Source organism: Dasypus novemcinctus, chromosome 31 (assembly GCF_030445035.2).
Source record: "Dasypus novemcinctus isolate mDasNov1 chromosome 31, mDasNov1.1.hap2, whole genome shotgun sequence".
Taxonomy (NCBI): Eukaryota; Metazoa; Chordata; class Mammalia; order Cingulata; family Dasypodidae; genus Dasypus; species Dasypus novemcinctus.
In genome coordinates, this window is record NC_080703.1 from 19,930,212 (window position 1) to 19,948,233 (window position 18,022).

An 18,022-nucleotide genomic window follows, 5' to 3' on the forward strand; every position below is an offset into this window, starting at 1 on the left:
TATCTTTGGAAAGCTGTCTGAAGGAGAAATATTGGATGATGCTTACCATCATTTAATTAAATTGTCGTTCCAGTATGAAAAGGAATGTATTACATGTTGCTTACTACTGTAAGTGACTAATATTTGTATATACCATTTTATATATACCATTATTATTAAGTAATAATACCAATATGGTATATACCATTATTATTAAGTAAGAGAATGATGCAAGATGTTGGAGAAAACCCCTTTGTGCTCTTCAGAAATTGTCCTGATTTGTGGCTGGAGTTTATTGGCTGCTGCTTTCAGATAATACGTAAATTCTTTTTCTTGTTTCCATTTAAATTAGTCATTTTCATATCATATCTAGATATATTTTCTGTGGCAGAGTAATAAACTTTTATCAGTCTTCATTCTGGTTGACAAACATAACAAGCTAGCTATGTGAAAATCTGAAATGGTATCAGATAAGATATTCCATGGATTGAATTTTCATTGCAGGAAACTTTTTTGGGGAAGCCCCAGTTGGTGGTGTGGTTCTGTTTTATTTTGCCTGAATCAAGTGAATTCCAGTACATTAAAGTCACTTAAAGTTTTAACATAGCAGTTCTATTAGGACAAATTTAATTGAATTCCTTTGTGACTCACACTCTAATGAAATTTTGCCAGTTTATTTTGTTAAAGCCAGGAAAAAGTTTTTTAAGTTAATGGGTAGTTAGCTAAATGAGCTGTACTTCTCAGGAATGTAAATAGAAAAGAGAAATGATACAAATAGGTATGCATTCATTCATGGGAATCTAGAATCTCAGCTATCACATCGTGGAAAGATGACGTGGTCTTTATTATCCTTGTTTCTCTTTTATAAAAATGAATCTATTTAATAGTAATAATAAAATAAATCCAAGATATGTATTCTTATCACCAAGTTATGTTTTGTTCATCACTCTCTCTTTGGCACCTAGCAATAGTAGATGTGGACAGTGTTGGTTATTATTAATTACAGAATAATCTTCATTTGTTCTTTTGTGTGGTGATGGTTTAATGTTTCTTAAATCATACTAAAAAGCAAGGTTACTTCTTTAACATTCAGGCTCTCTAATGAAAACTTGAATGTGCTCTCCCATAGCTTTAGACTGACTTTTCTGAAATGTTTTTTTCCTCCCTCTGGAATGGAAATAGATTTTAGAAATAGCTGTAATAATTTTAAACTTTTAAGAAGGGTTACTGCTGACTGCAATTTTCTGAGGCTAATATTATAACATTTTATAAGTGCTGTGGGTAGCATGGTGAAAGAGTTAGGAGGTTTAGTAATTAGTTTAAATTTAAATATTCTAAAATGTCTTAGAATAATTTGGTAGTGGGGAAAAGTATTTGGTGACTAATCTTTCTAAGGAAAATTCATTCTTTGTTAAAAGTGAATATATAGAAGAGCATAAAGACTGCATACAGAGCAGAGTGGGTGTAGCTCAGTGGTTGAGCACGTGCTTCACATGTACCAGGTCCCAGGGTTAATCCTGGTACCTCTTAAAAAACAAAAAACAAAAAAACTGCATAAAGATAAACATCTTAAGTTATTTTTTTCTTTTTATTTCAGGGCTGAAAACGGAGTGAAGTTATTTTTCAAAATTAAAAGACTGAGAAAACAAGATGGGGACTCCTGGCCCTGGAAGGAAAAGGACACCTGTAAAAGACCGATTTTCTGCAGAAGATGAAGCTTTGAGTCATATTGCCAGAGAGGTGTGTCTGGAAAACCTCCTTCAACACTGACTTGCACAGATGATTGTATTTTAAAAATGCTAGGGGGAAGAAGATAGACATTCATTCATCAAGCTAGTTTCAGAGTGCTTGCTTTGAACAAGGCGGTATGACTGGTCTTCTCTAAGATACTGTATTAGGAGAAGTATAATTTCTGTCTCTTTACTTGGTTATATGTTCAACTCATCTAAAATTAAGTTTTCATCTTACCTTAGTGTTACTTGAGTTCCAGATATGTGTATGAATGTATCGGAAGTTATATGGTAAATTTCATATAAATGAAGATGTGAAAATGATGTTACAGAAATGCTCATTGGGTGATAATGGTAAATAAGTTCCAGCAGATGCTTTGTGAATGTTGGCAGAAACAGCCCTTATTTGGTGTCTGTTCAGATTCAGGGTCTTAGCTTTTGTCTTTTTAACTATTGCTGTAGTAGTTTTACTTCTAATTCTTTTAGCTAGAACTTGTGGAGCATTTTTGTTTCAGTTTATTGGCAACTCAGAAGAAAGAAAAATGGGTGAGGGGTGTCACCTATTGAACAGTGGCAGCATTTCCTGTTGCATATTGGAAATTTAAGATAATTTCCACTTGGGATTTCCTAGTGAGGTGACTTCGTTTCAGACTAGTTCCTATCTGGAGCTGTAGACCTGACCATAAATTAATCTGGTACAAGAATTGCTTAGAGCATTATTAAATTATAATTGTGTGGTGAGAATTATTTCTTCATTACTTCCTCTTTGTTATTCTTAATAGTGCTCTTTTAGCACTAGTATTGTTTCCTTTTGACCTATTATAGTCTGTTTATCCAGCTCATTGTTCTGATTTTCTTCTTTTAAGTCAGTTGGTTAGCTTCTGAAATTAGAAGTCAAATTTGTAGGAGGGCATTTGAAGCAAAGAAAAGTTATTATCTAAATATTGATAACAAAATTATGATTTTACTTTAACAAAATTACTTTTACAAAACAATCAGTGAGATATTTTTAGATAAAAAGGTAAAATATTAAAAGGTAAGATAGTACTTTGCCACAGTTTTAAAGTTTTGCAGTAATGAAGCATTTTGGAAGCCACATATTTTTAGGTGAAAATTGAAATTATCTAGTATGTTTATGTCCAGAAAGTCTGTGCATTTTGACCACTCACTACACTATACTGTTACTTTTTTTTCCAGATGACATTTGTAGTGTTTATTTTTTATTTAAATTATTTATATTACAAAATTAACATGCTCTTTATAACAAAAACCATTATAGACAGGTCAGAAGTGAAAAGTTGACATTCCATTCCTTCTCCTATCCCTTCCACTTCTGTTCATTAGAACGTCTATTGTGATATATATTTAAACTATACTGTTTCTTAACCAGGTTTTCAACTTCCCCATTAATAGCTTATTCTTCTGTAACTTTTCATGACTTTGAGAGCAGTTTAACATCATCTTGATTCTTATAAAACCCTATGAGCTAGGTAGGGTAAGTATTATTATTAACCTTATTTACAGGCGAGGGAACAGATCAGGCTCAAAGAGATAGCTGTCTGAAAGGTATCAGAACCAGGGCTCAAATTCAGCCATTTAGAGCTATTGTCCAGCCCACTCTTATTAGCCTACTTCCAGGAGTGGGCTTTGGAGACTTACAAGCATGGCTTTGAATTCTCGCTCTGTTAGTTGCTGATCAAGTGCTTTTATTAAGTAGCTTTTCTGAACTTCAGTTTCCTCATCTGTAAAGAGGGCGTAATGTTGTCTTCCTGTCTCACAGGACCGTTGGTGATGGTAAAAGATATATGCAAGTAAACCTTTAGCACCGTGTTAGGCTTGCAGCAGGCTATTTTGTTGCTTATTAATAAGCAGAAATAGAAAGTGAGACTAGAGGAGAAAGGTGAAATAGTCTCTCTTTGTAAAAGAAATTGATCTAGATAGATGTTTTAAAACATGGTTATCAGAATCTCCCAGGGAGCTTTTTTAATGTGCAGATCCCCAGGCCTCACCCCATATTTGCTAAATCTGAATCTACAGGGGTTGGGTTCAGAAATCTGTATTTAAGCACACACACACGTGTACACACACACACTTTCTTACACTTACTCACTCCTTCCTAGGGAGTTCTGATGGCCAGTCAGGTTTGGGAACCATGAGCCAAAATATATAGAAGATCCTGTCCTGGATGATCAGTTTTTTATACTTACAGGTTGTTTCTTCCCTGTACATTATTTGCTATGAAACAATTGAGTTTTAATCCAGCTATTTTTTTCAAGGTTATGAAAAGTGAATTTTTTTCTTTCCATTTCAACCCTGTTAAAGAATTAAAATACTCCTCTTTTACTTAATATTTTTATTAGACAAATCTTTTGAAAGAGCAAATCTCAGTTGTTGTGGTAGTAGGTGTTTTGTCATTTACAATTCTTTCCAGTGGCATCGGGTTATGAATTTAGCAGACTCTTGTCAAGTTGAGACCTCTCTCTATGCTTTCCTCATTTACCCACCTGAACTAAGGAAAGAATGGGAGAGGTGGTTAGGCAACATTCCTTTTGCTTTGCTTCCCAGTGTACAGCCTGGCCCTGGTCACTGTGATGGCCAGCGGTACTCTCAGTACTCTCATTGTCTTTTTTCTTTTTTTTTTAGGAGGTACGGGGGTTTGAACCTGGGACCTTGTATGTGGGAAGCAGGTGCTCAACCACTAAGCTCACCCACTCCCACTCGTCTCTTGATTTGTTCATCTAACCAGAATTAAGGGAGGATTATTAAGCCCTAAGAATTATTTTTTTTTCTTAAGAATTATTTTTATCTTTTTGTGACTGGAAAATATTTGGTATAATGTTCATTGTAATCATCTTTGCCATTCCTGTGAGTTTTAGGAATTTGGAGCTAAAAAGCACAAGATTGTTAACCTAAATGTGAAGACATTACTGGGAACACTTTTCTTTTCCTGAAAATATTTCTACTAGACCTATGGTTCAGATAAGTCATTATAGATGGAAAGTTTCAGTTCTCCTGGGCTATTTATTTGATGGTATTTAGTCCTCAGTAATAAAGTTCTTAACCTTAGATTTCTTCTCTCATTCTCACATATTTCTGTTATCAAAAGGTCTCAGAATAAAAAGAAGATACAGTTTTCTTAAGAAGTCAGAAGAACATGGGTTAAACTCCCTAGATTTTAGCTAGTACATACTGGTGTTTATACCTAGAAAATTTTGAATATTTAGATCTCAAGTACCAAAAGATTAGTAAAAAAGTGGTTAAACCTCATTGCATTGTAAGATCTAAATAAGAAAAGTAGAACTTAACGTTTTGTATTAATGGGAAGTTGCTAGGAAACAAACTAATAAATTTTATTTGTTAATTTGAAAACCATGGCAACACAATAAATATTGTGGCTCATGATTTGTCTTTCAGTGTTCTTTTGGCCATAAATGTCTCAGACAATAAACAAAATTAAACACAGTGAATTGAATCTTAGCTACCTGAATTAGTCATTTTCCTTTAATGTTTTACTTACTAGAATTTAATATTTTAAATCTCTTGAAAGGCACAAAGTATAATAGCATTCTGTTACTCGGTTGCATAGGTTTTATTTTGTGGTTATAAGCGCACCTGGCAATTCCAGACTTTCTTGGCCCAACTTGGTACATTTCTGTCAAATTATGATTTTTTAAATTTGCCTCCCTTTAAAACTGTTATATGATCACAGTAGGACAAAAGTTTTAGAGATAGAAGATTTCCTTCTTTTAAAGGAATTTTGAGAGTATGTTTTCATGTAATACTCTTTTTGAAAAATGTTAAATACAGAAATGTTTTGGTAATGAGGTAAGTATCCATGAGTCTACCACCCAACATGAACAGATGTCAACATTTTGTCACATTTGTTTCAGGTCTTTTCTTAAAGAAGATAGAAAGAAAGAAAGAAGATATTATAAACCAAGTTAAGTGAAACCCTGTGTTTCACTCCCCAGGCCTTTCCCCCAGCATAGGGAACCAACAGGGAGCCACTGTAATAAAATCACAAGGTATCCAGGAGAAAAGGAAAAAGCCTGGGTGGAACATAAAGATTTGCAGGCTGTCAGCATCAGGAGAACATAGAGTGCAAAGAGCAAGAGACTAAGCCTGGAAGCCAGCAAGAAAAATGAGCCCTGAGGAGGATACTGGGGAAGAGAGGTCAGAGAGTCAAGAGAAGAGACAGAGAGACTGATGTTACGGAAAGCCAAGGGAAGAGAGTTTTAAGAAGGAATGAGTGGTCAGTGATGTCAGGAGTCCAGAATAGACAAGGGAGATAAAAATAGAAAGATAGTATTGAGTTTGGTAGTTAGAGGTCATTAGTGACTTTTGCATAAACAGTCTCAGTGAAGTGACTTGGGCAGAAACCAGTTGAGGAGAGTGGGCAGTAAGGAAGGAGGTGGGAGGAAGCTTGACTGTAAAGGCGAGACCAGGCAGGAGTGAACCAGCTGGTGCTAGTGGTGGTGTTTTTGCTTTACGAGATGGGAAGACTGAACTTAGGAGCAGGAGAAAGAAGCAGAGGGAGAGAGTGAATACACAGAGGAGAGATGGGCTATTTAGAGCAAGGCCCCTGGGGAGGATGGGGTTCAGTAGCAGGGAGGGAGAGTGTGTTTGGGGGTGGGGGTTGATGCTGAACAGCAGGAGGAGGGACAGCTTTGGAAGTGGGGAAAGGAAGGACAGCAACAGTGGGAAGTCTGTTGGTGGCTTGGTAGTATGTGGAGGGAATGCTTCCTTTAGGCCTTGAAACTCCTCATGAAAACATTGGGAAACCGACAAGAGGGGAAATGCTAGAATTATTGAAACGAATAATAAAAAGACTAAGTGCTGAACTGATGAGGTTTTGTTGCTGTTTTGCTTTTTAATGTGGTGCTTATAGTTTACTAACATTTATTTAAAAAAAATGTGTTTTGAAGATTGACACAAGGACAGTATGCTGCAGCCATGAATTGCATGCGGTATATGAAATGACTTTGCTGAGCAGCATTTTATGATATGAAGAAATTAATCATTCTGGTAATGAAAGAACTACAGTTTCTTCCATGTCAGTTTAAATTCTCTGGAGCAGCAAATAGATGACCATAGTGGATAAAAGGGGTAGAACATGTAACTCGCTTTTTTGTTTGTTTGTTTGTTTTTTGTTTTTAAATTTTAATGCTGTGAAACAGTTTTTCTTGTGTTTGGTTTTTTTTAATTTAAAGATTTATTTAATTTATTTATTTCTCCCTACCCTCTTGTTTTTCACTTGCTGTTTCTGTTCGTCTTCCTTGTTTCTTTAGGAGGCACCGGGAACCAAACACACTTCTGATGTGGGAGGGAGGTGCCCAGTTGCTTGAGCCACCTCTGCTCCCTGCTTTGTTGTGTCTCTCATCCTGTTTTTCCTCCCCTGTCTCTTGTTGCATCATCTTGTTGTGTCAGCTCGCCGCACCTGCCTGTTGTTTCAGCTCGCTGTTTTCTTTAGGCGGCACTGGGAACCTCAGCTCCATGCTTTGTTGATCTCTCACCATGCTTTTTTCTTGTGGCTCTTGTTGTGTCAGTCAGTTTGCTGTACCTGCCTGTCATGCTAGCTCACTGTCTTCTTTAGGAGGCACCAGGATCCGAACCAGTGACTTCCCATGTGGTAGGCGGGAGCCCAGTTGCCTGAGCCACATCCACTTCCCATAATTGTGTATTTTAAAATGTAGCAAAACACTAGTACCTGGTCTGGAAACAATGCAAAATGAAATTTAAAAGTCATGTTTCTTTCTTCCCTTATTTTCCTTACTCTTTCTTTCCTTCTTTCCTCCCTCCTTTCTTCCCTCCCTTCCTTCCTTTTTTCCCTTTAAACTTTTTTTGTTTTGAAATAATGTAAAACTTATAGGGCAGTTGCAAAAATAATATTACCCCCATACAGAGAACTTCAACATACTCTCCCCTACCGCCAGATCCAACACCTTTCAACATTTGCCACATTTGCTGTATTATTCTTTCCATCTGCCCACCCGCCTACCCAACTGTATATCTATCTGTCTGTCTGTCTATCTATATCTATCTCATCTTATAAACATTTGAGAGATAGTTGTATACAGCATGCTCCTTGAACACTTAATTCTCCCTTGTTCATTTCTTAGGAACAAAGTTGTTCATTTATATAATCACCTTAAGTACATTTCAAGTTTACGAACTTTAACATTGATATAAAGCTTGCAGTCTATATATCAATCTTTCCGTATATCCCAATAATGTCCTTTTGGGCCTTTTCTCCTCCATTTTTAGTTCAGTCCAGAATCATGGATGGCACTTGGTTGCATTTGTCATTGTCTCTTTAGTCACTTTTTAAGAAATTGTGGAAACGTGTATACAACATGAACTTTCCCACGTTAACCACTCCCAAGCCTATTCGTGGTGTTGAGCTAGCTTCGCCACCATCCATTACCAAACTTCCCCATCGACCCAAACAGAAACTCCCGCCCTTCCTCCCCAGATTCTGGCTCTATGAATTTGCATATGCCCCCATAAGTGGAATCATAAAATACCTCTCCCTTTATATCTGGATTATTTCTCTCAATTTGATGGCTTCAGGGTTCATCCATGTCGTAGCATAGTTTGTAACTTCATTCCTTTTTACAGCTGGATAATAACTCCATTGTATGTACATACCACAATTTATAAATTCATCATTGGTGGATATATGGATTGCTTTTATCTTTTGGCAGTTGTGAATAATGAGAAGTTGTTTCCTTCATTTCTAATTTTTGTTATTTGACTCCACTCATTTTTTTGTCTGTCTAGCTAAAGATTTTTATAGATTTTATTGGTCTTTTCAAACTAACTCTTGATTTAGTTGATACTATTTTTTTTATTCTCTATTCATTTATTTCCACTCTAATCTTTGTTATTTCTTACCTTCTGTTCTCTTTGGGTGTAGTTGTGCTGCTTTTTCTAGATCCTCCAGTTGTGAAGTTAGATCTCTCATTTGAATCTTTCTTCTTTTATAATGTAAGCATTTAGAGCTATATGTTTCCCTTTCAGCACTATCTTTGCTGCATCCCATAAATTTTTATATGTTGTAATTTTGTTTTCATTTGCCTTAAGATATTTCCTAATTTCTTTTGTGATTTATTTGACCTGTTTGTTGTTTGATTTCCACATTTTTGTGAACATTCCAGTTCTCCCTCTGTTATTGATTTTTAGCTTCATCCCATTGTATTTGGAGAAGGCACATTGTATAAATTCAATACTTTAAAAATTTATTGAGACTTGTTTTATGATCTATCCTGGAGAATGACTCATGCACACTGAAGAAGAATATATATTTTGCAGCTGTTGGGTGAAGTGTTCTATACATATCTGTTAGGTCTAGTTAGTTTATATTATCATTCAAGTTTTCTGTCACCTTACTGACCTTCTAAGTGTTCTATGCATTATTGGAAATGGTATATTGAAGTCTCCTGCTATTAACGAAGGACTGTCTTTCTCCTTTCGGAACTGTCAATATTTGCTTCATATATTCTGGGGTTCTGCTTTTAGGTACATATATATTTATAATGGTTATGTTTTCCTTTTGAATCAGTTACTTTATTGACATATAGTGACCTTTTTTGTCCCTTTTAACAATTTTTTACTGAAGTCTGTTTTATCTGATACTAGTATAGCTACCCCAACTCTTTTGGTTACTATGTGTCTGATATATTATTGTCCATCCTTTAACTTTCATCTTACTTATGTCTTTGAATTTAAGGTGAGTCTCTTGTAAACACCGTGTAGTTGAGTCATGCTCTTTGATTCACTCTGCCTTTGCCTTTTGTCTGGAGAGTTTTATCCATTTACAATAAAGTAAAGTAACTACCAATAATACAGGACTTTATTCTGCCAATTTGCTATTGGTCTTATATCTTTTTTGCCCCTCAGTTCTTCTGTTAATGCCTATTTTCATATTTATTTGATTTTTTTGGGTAGAGTACTATTTTAGTCCCTTCTCATTTCTTTCTGGATATATTTTTCAGATTATTTCCTTTGTGTTTACCATGGGGCCTAAATTTAATATCCTGTATAACAGTCATGCTTGATTTGATGCCAACTTGAGTCAGTAGCATACCGAAAAACTGTTTCTATACCCTTTCTCCCCACCTTTTTGTTTACTTGTAACCGGTTATATCTTTATATATCGTATGGCCAAAGCCATAGACTTAGCATTAGTTTTTATTTATTTACTTTTAGAACCTGCAAGAAATAAAAAGTAGAGTTAGATACCAGAAAGTACAACACAATAATACTGATGTTTACATTTACCCATATGGCTACCTTTACCTGAGGTATTTAAGCCACTTTGATCCACTATGTAGTGTGCTTTTCCTTTCAGTCTTGAGAACTCTTGTAGGGCCAGTCTAGTGGTGAAACCTTCCCTAGCTTTTGTTTATCTGGGAATGTCTTAATCTCCTCCTCATTTTTGAAAGACAGTCTCACTGGATATAAAATTCTTGGTTGGAATTTGTTTTTTGTTTTTGTTTTTTTCCTTCACTTTAAATATTTTGTCCCAGTGCTTTCTTAACTTCCATGATTTCTGGTGAGAAATTGGCACTTAATCATTTTGGCCAGTCATACTTGCTCTCCTTTGTTGTTTTTCTCTTGCAGCTTTCAGAACTCTCTCTTTTGACAGTTATACTTTACTTTTGGGTGTGGTTTTCTTTGAGTTTTTCTTGTTTCATGCTCCTTTTATTCTCTATTCATTTATTTCCTCTCTAATAGGGTGGAGTTTTCCCCTTCCTCCCTCCCTCCCTCTCTCCCTCCCTCCCTTCCTCCCTTCCTCCCTCTTTCCCTCCTTATCTCCCTCCTTCCCTCCCTCCCTCCCACCCTCCCTCCCTTCCATGATTTCAGTGGTCTAGTCTTCGAGTTCACTGATTGCTTCTTCTGCCAGTTCCAGTATGCTTTTGGAACCCTCTAGAGAAATTTTAATTTCAGTTATTGTGGTCTTCAGTATCAGTATTTCTGTTTCCATTTTAAAATTTCTAACTCTTTATTGAGATTCTTATATTGTTCATTCATCATTTTTCTGATACCTTTTAGCTCTTACCCTGTGTTTTGTTTTCCTTTATCTCTTTGAGCTTATTAAAGTGTGTATGTGTGGAATCTAAGCCCCCTCTTGACATAGATGTGGAGTGGACACAACCATTCCAGGGTCCACAGGATGGAGGAATGGAGTGTGGATTAGAGGGGACTTACTGATATTCTATTCATGAACTATTGTGATTAGTAATAGAAGAAGATGTGGCATTGGTGTGGAGAAAGTGGCCATGGTGGCTGCTGGGGGTAGGGAGTGGGAGGGAGAGATGTGATGTGGGGTGTTTTCGGGACTTGGGGTTGTCCTGGGTGGTGCTCCGGGGACAGTTACTGGACATTTTATGTCTTCCTGTGGCCCACTGGGAGAACTGTGGGAGAGTGTGGGCTATGGTGTGGACCATTGACCATGAGGTGCAGCGGTGCTCAGAGATGTATTCACCAAGTGCAGTGAATGTCTCATGATGATGGAGGAGTTTGCTGTTGTAGGGGGAGGAGTGGGGTAGGGGGGATGGGTGGTGTATGGGGACCTCATTTTTTTGAATGTAACATTGGAGAAATAAATAAAGAAAAAAAAAGGGAAGGAAAGAAAAAAAGGGGAGGAAAAAAAGTGTGTATGTGTGTTTTTGTGTGTGTTTTGTTGTTGTTCTTTTTTAAATGCCTTTAGCTGGCATGTCCAAAGTCTGGTCATCTTTATTGATGGTTTCTGAGGTTTCTAATTTTTTTTTTTGAGGTCCAGGGCCTGGGGATTGAACCCAGGACCTTGTATGTGGGAAGCCAGTGTGGCTCCTGTGAGTTTTTTTTTTTTTTTTTTTTTCCATTTGTTTTGCTTGTTGTTTGTTTTTAGGAGGCACTGGGAACTGAATCTGGGACCTCCCATGTGGGAAGCAGAAGCTCAACCACCTCAGCCACATCCATTCCCCTGAATTTTTATCTCATTCCTTTGGATGGGCCATTATTTGTTGGATCTTTGTTTGTCTTGTACTCTTTTGTTGCACCCAGTACATTTTAATATTTTAACGTTTTAACTCTGAAATTTGGTCCCTGAGCTGTTTGTTCCTTAAGTTTGTATCCAAATAGTCATATGACAGATTTCCATGAGTGCCAGGAGCTAACAAAAAACAAACCTAAGCAAGAAACTCATTTCACAGTCCTTGCCAGTTGGCTCTCCTCTAGATTGATGCTTTTCTTCAGAATTTATTCCTCCTGTCAAGAAGATCATCCAGAGGTGAAGTGAAATGCAGCGTCCTCTCTATCTTTTCTTAGCCTGAATTCTGCCTAGGGCTTATGCTTGGTGTGGCATTAGGAATTCCCTTTTACAGGAATCTGATTGTCCTTTCTCTAAGAAAAGACTTTCCTTCTCACTTTGGGCTCTCTTGTGTGTCTTAAAACCTGTAATTCTTTGCCCCATGCCACTAGAATTGTTTCTTACATTGCTTTGCCTATTAACAAGTTGGTTCTGCCTATAGGGCAAGTTCTTGGAGGGAGAGACAGAGACTGGTATCCCTTTTGGTCTCTCAGGCTGCAGCCCGATAAATTGGCATCAACATACAGGGACTCCTGTACGTAAAGAGGGGTTACTCTGCCCCCTCGGATACAGGGCCAGGCACCCATGGTAGAGGTGCAAAGTTGGTGGTGGGGGAGAAGCCAGCAAGCATTCCACTAGTTTCTCCTACCATATTTAAAGCTGCATTTTCTTGATTTGGTACTCTCCCAGGTACTGCCACCCTTTAACTGTTTTCCAGAGTTTTGAGGAAGATTCTGCTGTCATATTTTCCTAGTTGATCAAAGATCTTATAGGGGAATGGCACCCTGAAGCCATATGTACATGGCTTATGTTTAACTTTTTTTTTCTTCCCCTTCCCCTCCCTGCCTTTTTCCCCCCTGTCTGTGTCCATTTGCTGTGTGACCTTCTGTATCTCTTTCTCTTTTTTGTCTTCTCTTCTTGCCTTTCTTCTCTAGGATTCACCAGGATTTGATCCTGGGGACCTCTGATGTGGAGAGGGGTTCCCTGTCAGTTGTGCCACCTCAGTTTCTGGTCTCTTCTGCGCTTCACCTTGACTCTCCCCTTGTCTCTCTTGTTGCATCATCGTCTTGCTCCGTGACTCACTTGCATGGGCACTGGCTCACCATGCAGGCACTCGTGCAGGCACACAGCTCATCGTGTGGCACTGGCTTGCTGCGCAGGCACTGGCTCACAATGTGGGCAGTGATGTGGGGACTTGGCTCACCACGCGGGCACTCAGCTCACTCTGCAGGCTCTTGGCTCGTCACGGAGGCACTCATGCGGGCGCTGTGTGGGCACTGTGTGGGCACTTGGCTCAATGTGCAGGCACTCAGCTCACCACGCAGGCACCGGCTTGCCGTGCAGCCATGCTTTCTCTTCTTTTTCACCAGGAGGCTCCAGGGATTGAACTCCGGTCCTCCCATATGGTAGGCGGAGACCTTATCACTTGAGCCACATCCGCTTCCCTGAAAGCATAATAATTGGAAGAAGTAACTACTATAGTTAAAGGGGAGATCTGAGTCAGAGTTGGGATGAAACCATTACAAGACAGAAACCAGGCATGAGATTTTTAAGTTTCATTTGGTGCATCAAGCTGTTTCCTTGGTTCATTTACTTGATTTCATTTGTTACTTAGTAGTCATTGAGACATGAAACTAGTTTGGTGACAGAAGCATGTGCTTTTAAGACAGTGTAATAAAGCCACAATAGTTGGGAATGGGGAAATCTTACTAGAAGGTAATATTTGAGCTGAATAAGCGAGAAGGGAGAGCATCTTCTGCCAAGCAAATCATCTGTGAAGAGAGATTTAGGAGACCAGTGGATTCCAGGAATGGAGAAAGATGGGATACAGCTGATACACGTGGGGCAAATAGTGGGAAATAAGGTTGGGATGTGACTGTGGAGAACCTTATTTCTCTTTTTGCTCTTCTCCTCTCTCCTTTTCTCTTCTTTTTGTGCTGTTCTAAGGAATTTGCGCTTTAACTATAGGCAGTGGGCAGCCAGTGGGGGATTTTACAGAGCAGAATGAGATAATTGGAATTGTTTTGAACGGCTAGTTTTGGCAGTCATGTAACCATGTGGTAGATGAACCTATAGGGCAGATTGTGGAAGCAGATAGATGGATTTGGAGGCAGTTGCGGTAGTCCAAGCAAGAGATGGAGCTCCTGTTGTGTACTTCCCTTTATATGAAATGTGCAGCAGACAAATCTGTAGAGACAGAAAGTAGAGTAGCGGTTGCCAGGAGCTGGGGGAATGGGGAAAATGGGGAGTGGCTGCTAGTGGACATGGTGTCTCTTGGGTTGATGAGGGTGTTCTGAAATTAGATTATGCTGGTGGCTATACAACTTTTAAATATTCTAAAAACCACTGAATTGGACATTTTTAAATGAGGAATTTGATGGAATATGAATTATATCTCAGTTTAACAAAAGAGAGAGAGATGAAATTTCATGAAAGTGAGAAAAAATAAAGAGGGAATGAGTTTGAGAGAGACTCAATGGTAGAATTGATGATACTTGGAGACTAGTATTGACAGTGTCCAAAATGAATTAGAGGCTGATGCTGAAATTTCTAGTTTGGATGGCTGAATTGATAGAGAAAGAAATTATTGAAAAAAAGAGCAAGTTTGGGGAGACATAAAATGAATTCTCTGTAAAATGTGTTGCCTATGTAGTTGAGGCAAGCATTTAAAGACCCAGATTTCAGGAGAGGCACTGGGGCTAGAGAGGGAAATGAGCTTGTAGGAGCTGACTGAAAAATCAGTCAGAGTTGCTAATTGGTGATACTCCGCCCCATCCCAAAGGTACTTCCCCATTTATTCCTTATCCTCAAATCTGCGTAGAGATTGTTTTTGTTATTTTGTGTTTGAGTATGTTTTAAATTACTCTTTATATTACTTTTCAGGCAGAGGCAAGGCTAGCAGCAAAACGGGCTGCTAGGGCAGAAGCAAGAGATATACGCATGAGAGAATTGGAACGACAACAAAAAGAGGTAATAATATGATGGAAGTTGGGAGAATAACTCTAGTTTTGTGCTAGTCCTAAAAAAAAATGAATATTTGGTTAATTTACTTCTCATATGACTTTAGTTCTGTTTAAAGCACTGGGAATAATATAACCTGTTGTATTTTCTAACTATTTTTTTTAAGAAAGTGCTGGGGAATGAACCTGGGACTTTGTACGTGCAAAACATGCGTTCAATCACTGAGCTACACCACCCTCACTAACCTGATGTAATTTAGCAAGCCATTCTATACCAGCAAATCAAATGTAATGTTTGTTTTAAATAATAAAAGCAAAGACATATGTAGCTCTTACTGTCTACATTGTTATAAATTGTTAGTGCTAAAGTGATTTACTTATAATAGCTGAAGCAGTCTTAGAGACAAGGTTATTTATTATAGTCCATGTCCTAGAATCTGGATTAATTATATTAATATAGTAACTATATGGGAAATGTCATTTAATCGTACATTTTGAAACATATTTAATAATGGAGCAAAATGTTCATGCAAGAATGTTTGTTCGTGGGGGGGAAATAACCCAAACTGTAAGACTGGTAAACTGTAAGACTGGTAGGATCCCAATTTTGTGTTACGAAAACCAGTATCCTTTTATAAGATCCGAAGAAGTGATTACTTGTTAGTACTTCAGTTTGTTGATGGTGGAATTATGGTTAGTTTTTAGTTTCTTCTTAGGCTTTTATGTAGTTTATAAATTTTCAGTATGTTTTTATCATTAGAAAACAGAAACTCTTTTTAAAAAAAATAGGCATAGAGAAATTGAACTGTTACAGTGAAACAAATTTTCACTCAATCTTTTTACCCCTTTATCTAACTTTATTATTGGTATCCCCTAGCTGACCCTGCTTAAATTTATTTGGGAAGCCTTCAGGAAATACCAGTTCACTTTGTCCATTTGTTGTACAATATATAAACAAATCATTTTCTAATGCAGATTTGAAAGTCAAATGAAAAGAAACTTTTATTTCAGAAAACTTTTAAGTCCTCTAATGTCCAGAAATTTTAATGAAGTATGCTTTAACTCAGCTCATTACCTACTTTTATGATGTCCTGGGGAAAGAAATTATCCAATGTCTCTACTTGTGGCAGATGCTGGGACCTACAAAATATTAAGCTGTTTCACAATCTGTATAGCACAAACTGTTTCAATTGACTCTTAGCTAATGAAAGACCTCTTGTTTTAATTTGGGATTCTGACTCTTTTTAGGAAAAACCCCAACAAAAACAAAACCCATTCCAGCACTGATGTTGACCTGGCTCTGAAAATCCCCATAAAACATACTCTTCATAGTTTGGTATGAAGGGGGAAGTGCTTGTACGACATTACTAAACACTTCCTTTTGATGTTCATGGTGGGTCTTCTGCTAGTGAGTTAAAGAGCAATTTATAGATTCTGTCTTGTCACAGCTCAAAAACAAAAACAGTTGATATGTTGCTATTGTTTTAACCTCTTATAATATGGTTTTGAATATTAAATGCAATTCTTGGCTTGAAATGGAAATATGGAAATGCATTGTATTTTATACTCCTAAAATTTAAATTATTAGAGAAGGAATGATTATTGAATGTAAGTTCTGTTTAGGGTTCTCACAACTATAGAAAAGCAAGTATTTATTATTGACAATATTTAGCTTAGTAAGTTTCCCTACTTTGAATTTGTAGCTTAATTTAAGTCACCTATCATTTCTCTTCAGGGCAAATGTTTATGATTAATTTAAGACTTTTTGGAGAATGCAGTGTATTGGAAAATTGTTCGGTTTATGAAACTTTTGCATTTGTAGCACTCTCATCATTCCTTTGATCGGAAATGGGGACAGATTCACAAGTGGCTGGTAGGCCAGGATTGCCTATTATGCATGTTGTGATTAGATGCTAAAATAGTGCAATCTTGAACACATTGACTAACAGTTTGCAAAATAAGAGTGTTTGGCATGTGTGATCTAAAGGTCAGAGAGTGTCTATTCTCTCTACATTGGACCAAATGTGTACTTGGAGTTCAACCATTTTCATTTTTATTCAGCAACCTCACATTTATCTCATGAATGCTCCTGACCAAGAAAGGTCAAGTAAATGAATGTTGTTTTCCTTCTATGCATTTGTTCTTTTTCGAATCAACCAATTCCCACCCCCACCCCCTCTGTTTTTGTATTGCTGAGTCAGCAGGGTCTTTACTGAGATGACCCAAGTTGTTCTTTCATCTCCTTGGAAAATTACTCATAGTTTTTCAGTTCTCTCAGCTCCTTTTCAACTCCTCCCCTCTACTTCAAATTTGTTAGCTACGGAATCAGTTGTGGACCATTAGAATATCAGTTACAGATATTTCCTAAATTTGAACTCTTTTCAGAGTTGTTAAGTTCCTCAACTCTCTCCTGTTGTGGATCTTAACTTAGCATGTGAATGGGCTTAGGGGTAGGATGGGACATTAAGCCTTAAAATCCTATGCAAGATTTTGAATTTATGTGTATATTTATCGGGTGTGCCCACAGGCATTTTTATCATCAGATTCTTAAGGAGTCTGTGATCCCTCAAGAGTTAAGAATGAATATTTTGTTGCCACTAAACAAGCAATTTTCATAAGCACCTCCTTTCTATAGCAGCCGTTTAAGGTAAAACCAGGAATTTAAGTATTTATGACTGGAATAAGCTACAAATTTAAACTTTCTCATAATAATCCCCATGGTGATTTTTTTTTTAGAAAAGAGAGAAAAAGATGTTTGGTTGCTTAAAGTTGAGACTCATATATGTGTCTGTTACTTTGGATTGGAATCTGTCCTTTCTTATTACAAAAGGTTGGATTTATTAAAAGTGTTTCTGCATGTTAGTTAGTATTATTGCTGATGGCGGTGAGAGTGTTCCACATGAATAAAAGAAATCACTTTTGCTTGCAAATTTCCCATGTAAATTTTAGTTTGTTCTTTTCATTGTGTATTATAGTTCTAAGATTAACTTAACATTTTAATATCTTAGGAAATACCAAAAACCTTAAGCAAAAAGAAAAGCCAGTATTAAAATTCTAATTAATAATTTGGATCCTACATTCAAGGACCATGAAGATAAGGATAGAATTTTAAAAATCTCTTTGAACTGTGTACATTTCAGGCGAGTGCCCTAGATTTCCATGGAAGGATGAACAGTTTGGGTTAGAGGCTTAAAACGCAGGTAGTGACTAAGTGTCAAATGATGGCTAGGATTTGGGCATGTAGAGAAATCATTTCTAACTCCTTCTGAGACCTGCTTTTA

The 18,022-nt window shown here is 37.2% G+C and overlaps 1 protein-coding gene across 6 annotated transcripts in view; it reads left to right on the forward strand.

Moving 5' to 3' along the window:
• LRRFIP2 (LRR binding FLII interacting protein 2) overlaps positions 1–18,022 on the forward strand; it is a 117,681-nt gene that overhangs the window by 34,043 nt on the left and 65,616 nt on the right. For all 6 annotated transcript variants that reach the window (XM_058290802.2, XM_058290805.2, XM_058290806.2 and 3 more), the window contains exons 2-4: positions 1,577–1,719; positions 14,665–14,751; positions 16,564–16,614. In XM_058290802.2, coding sequence (XP_058146785.1) covers positions 1,630–1,719; positions 14,665–14,751; positions 16,564–16,614 — 228 coding nt within the window. In that variant the 5' untranslated portion in view covers positions 1,577–1,629. The remainder of the gene's footprint in view (positions 1–1,576; positions 1,720–14,664; positions 14,752–16,563; positions 16,615–18,022) is intronic.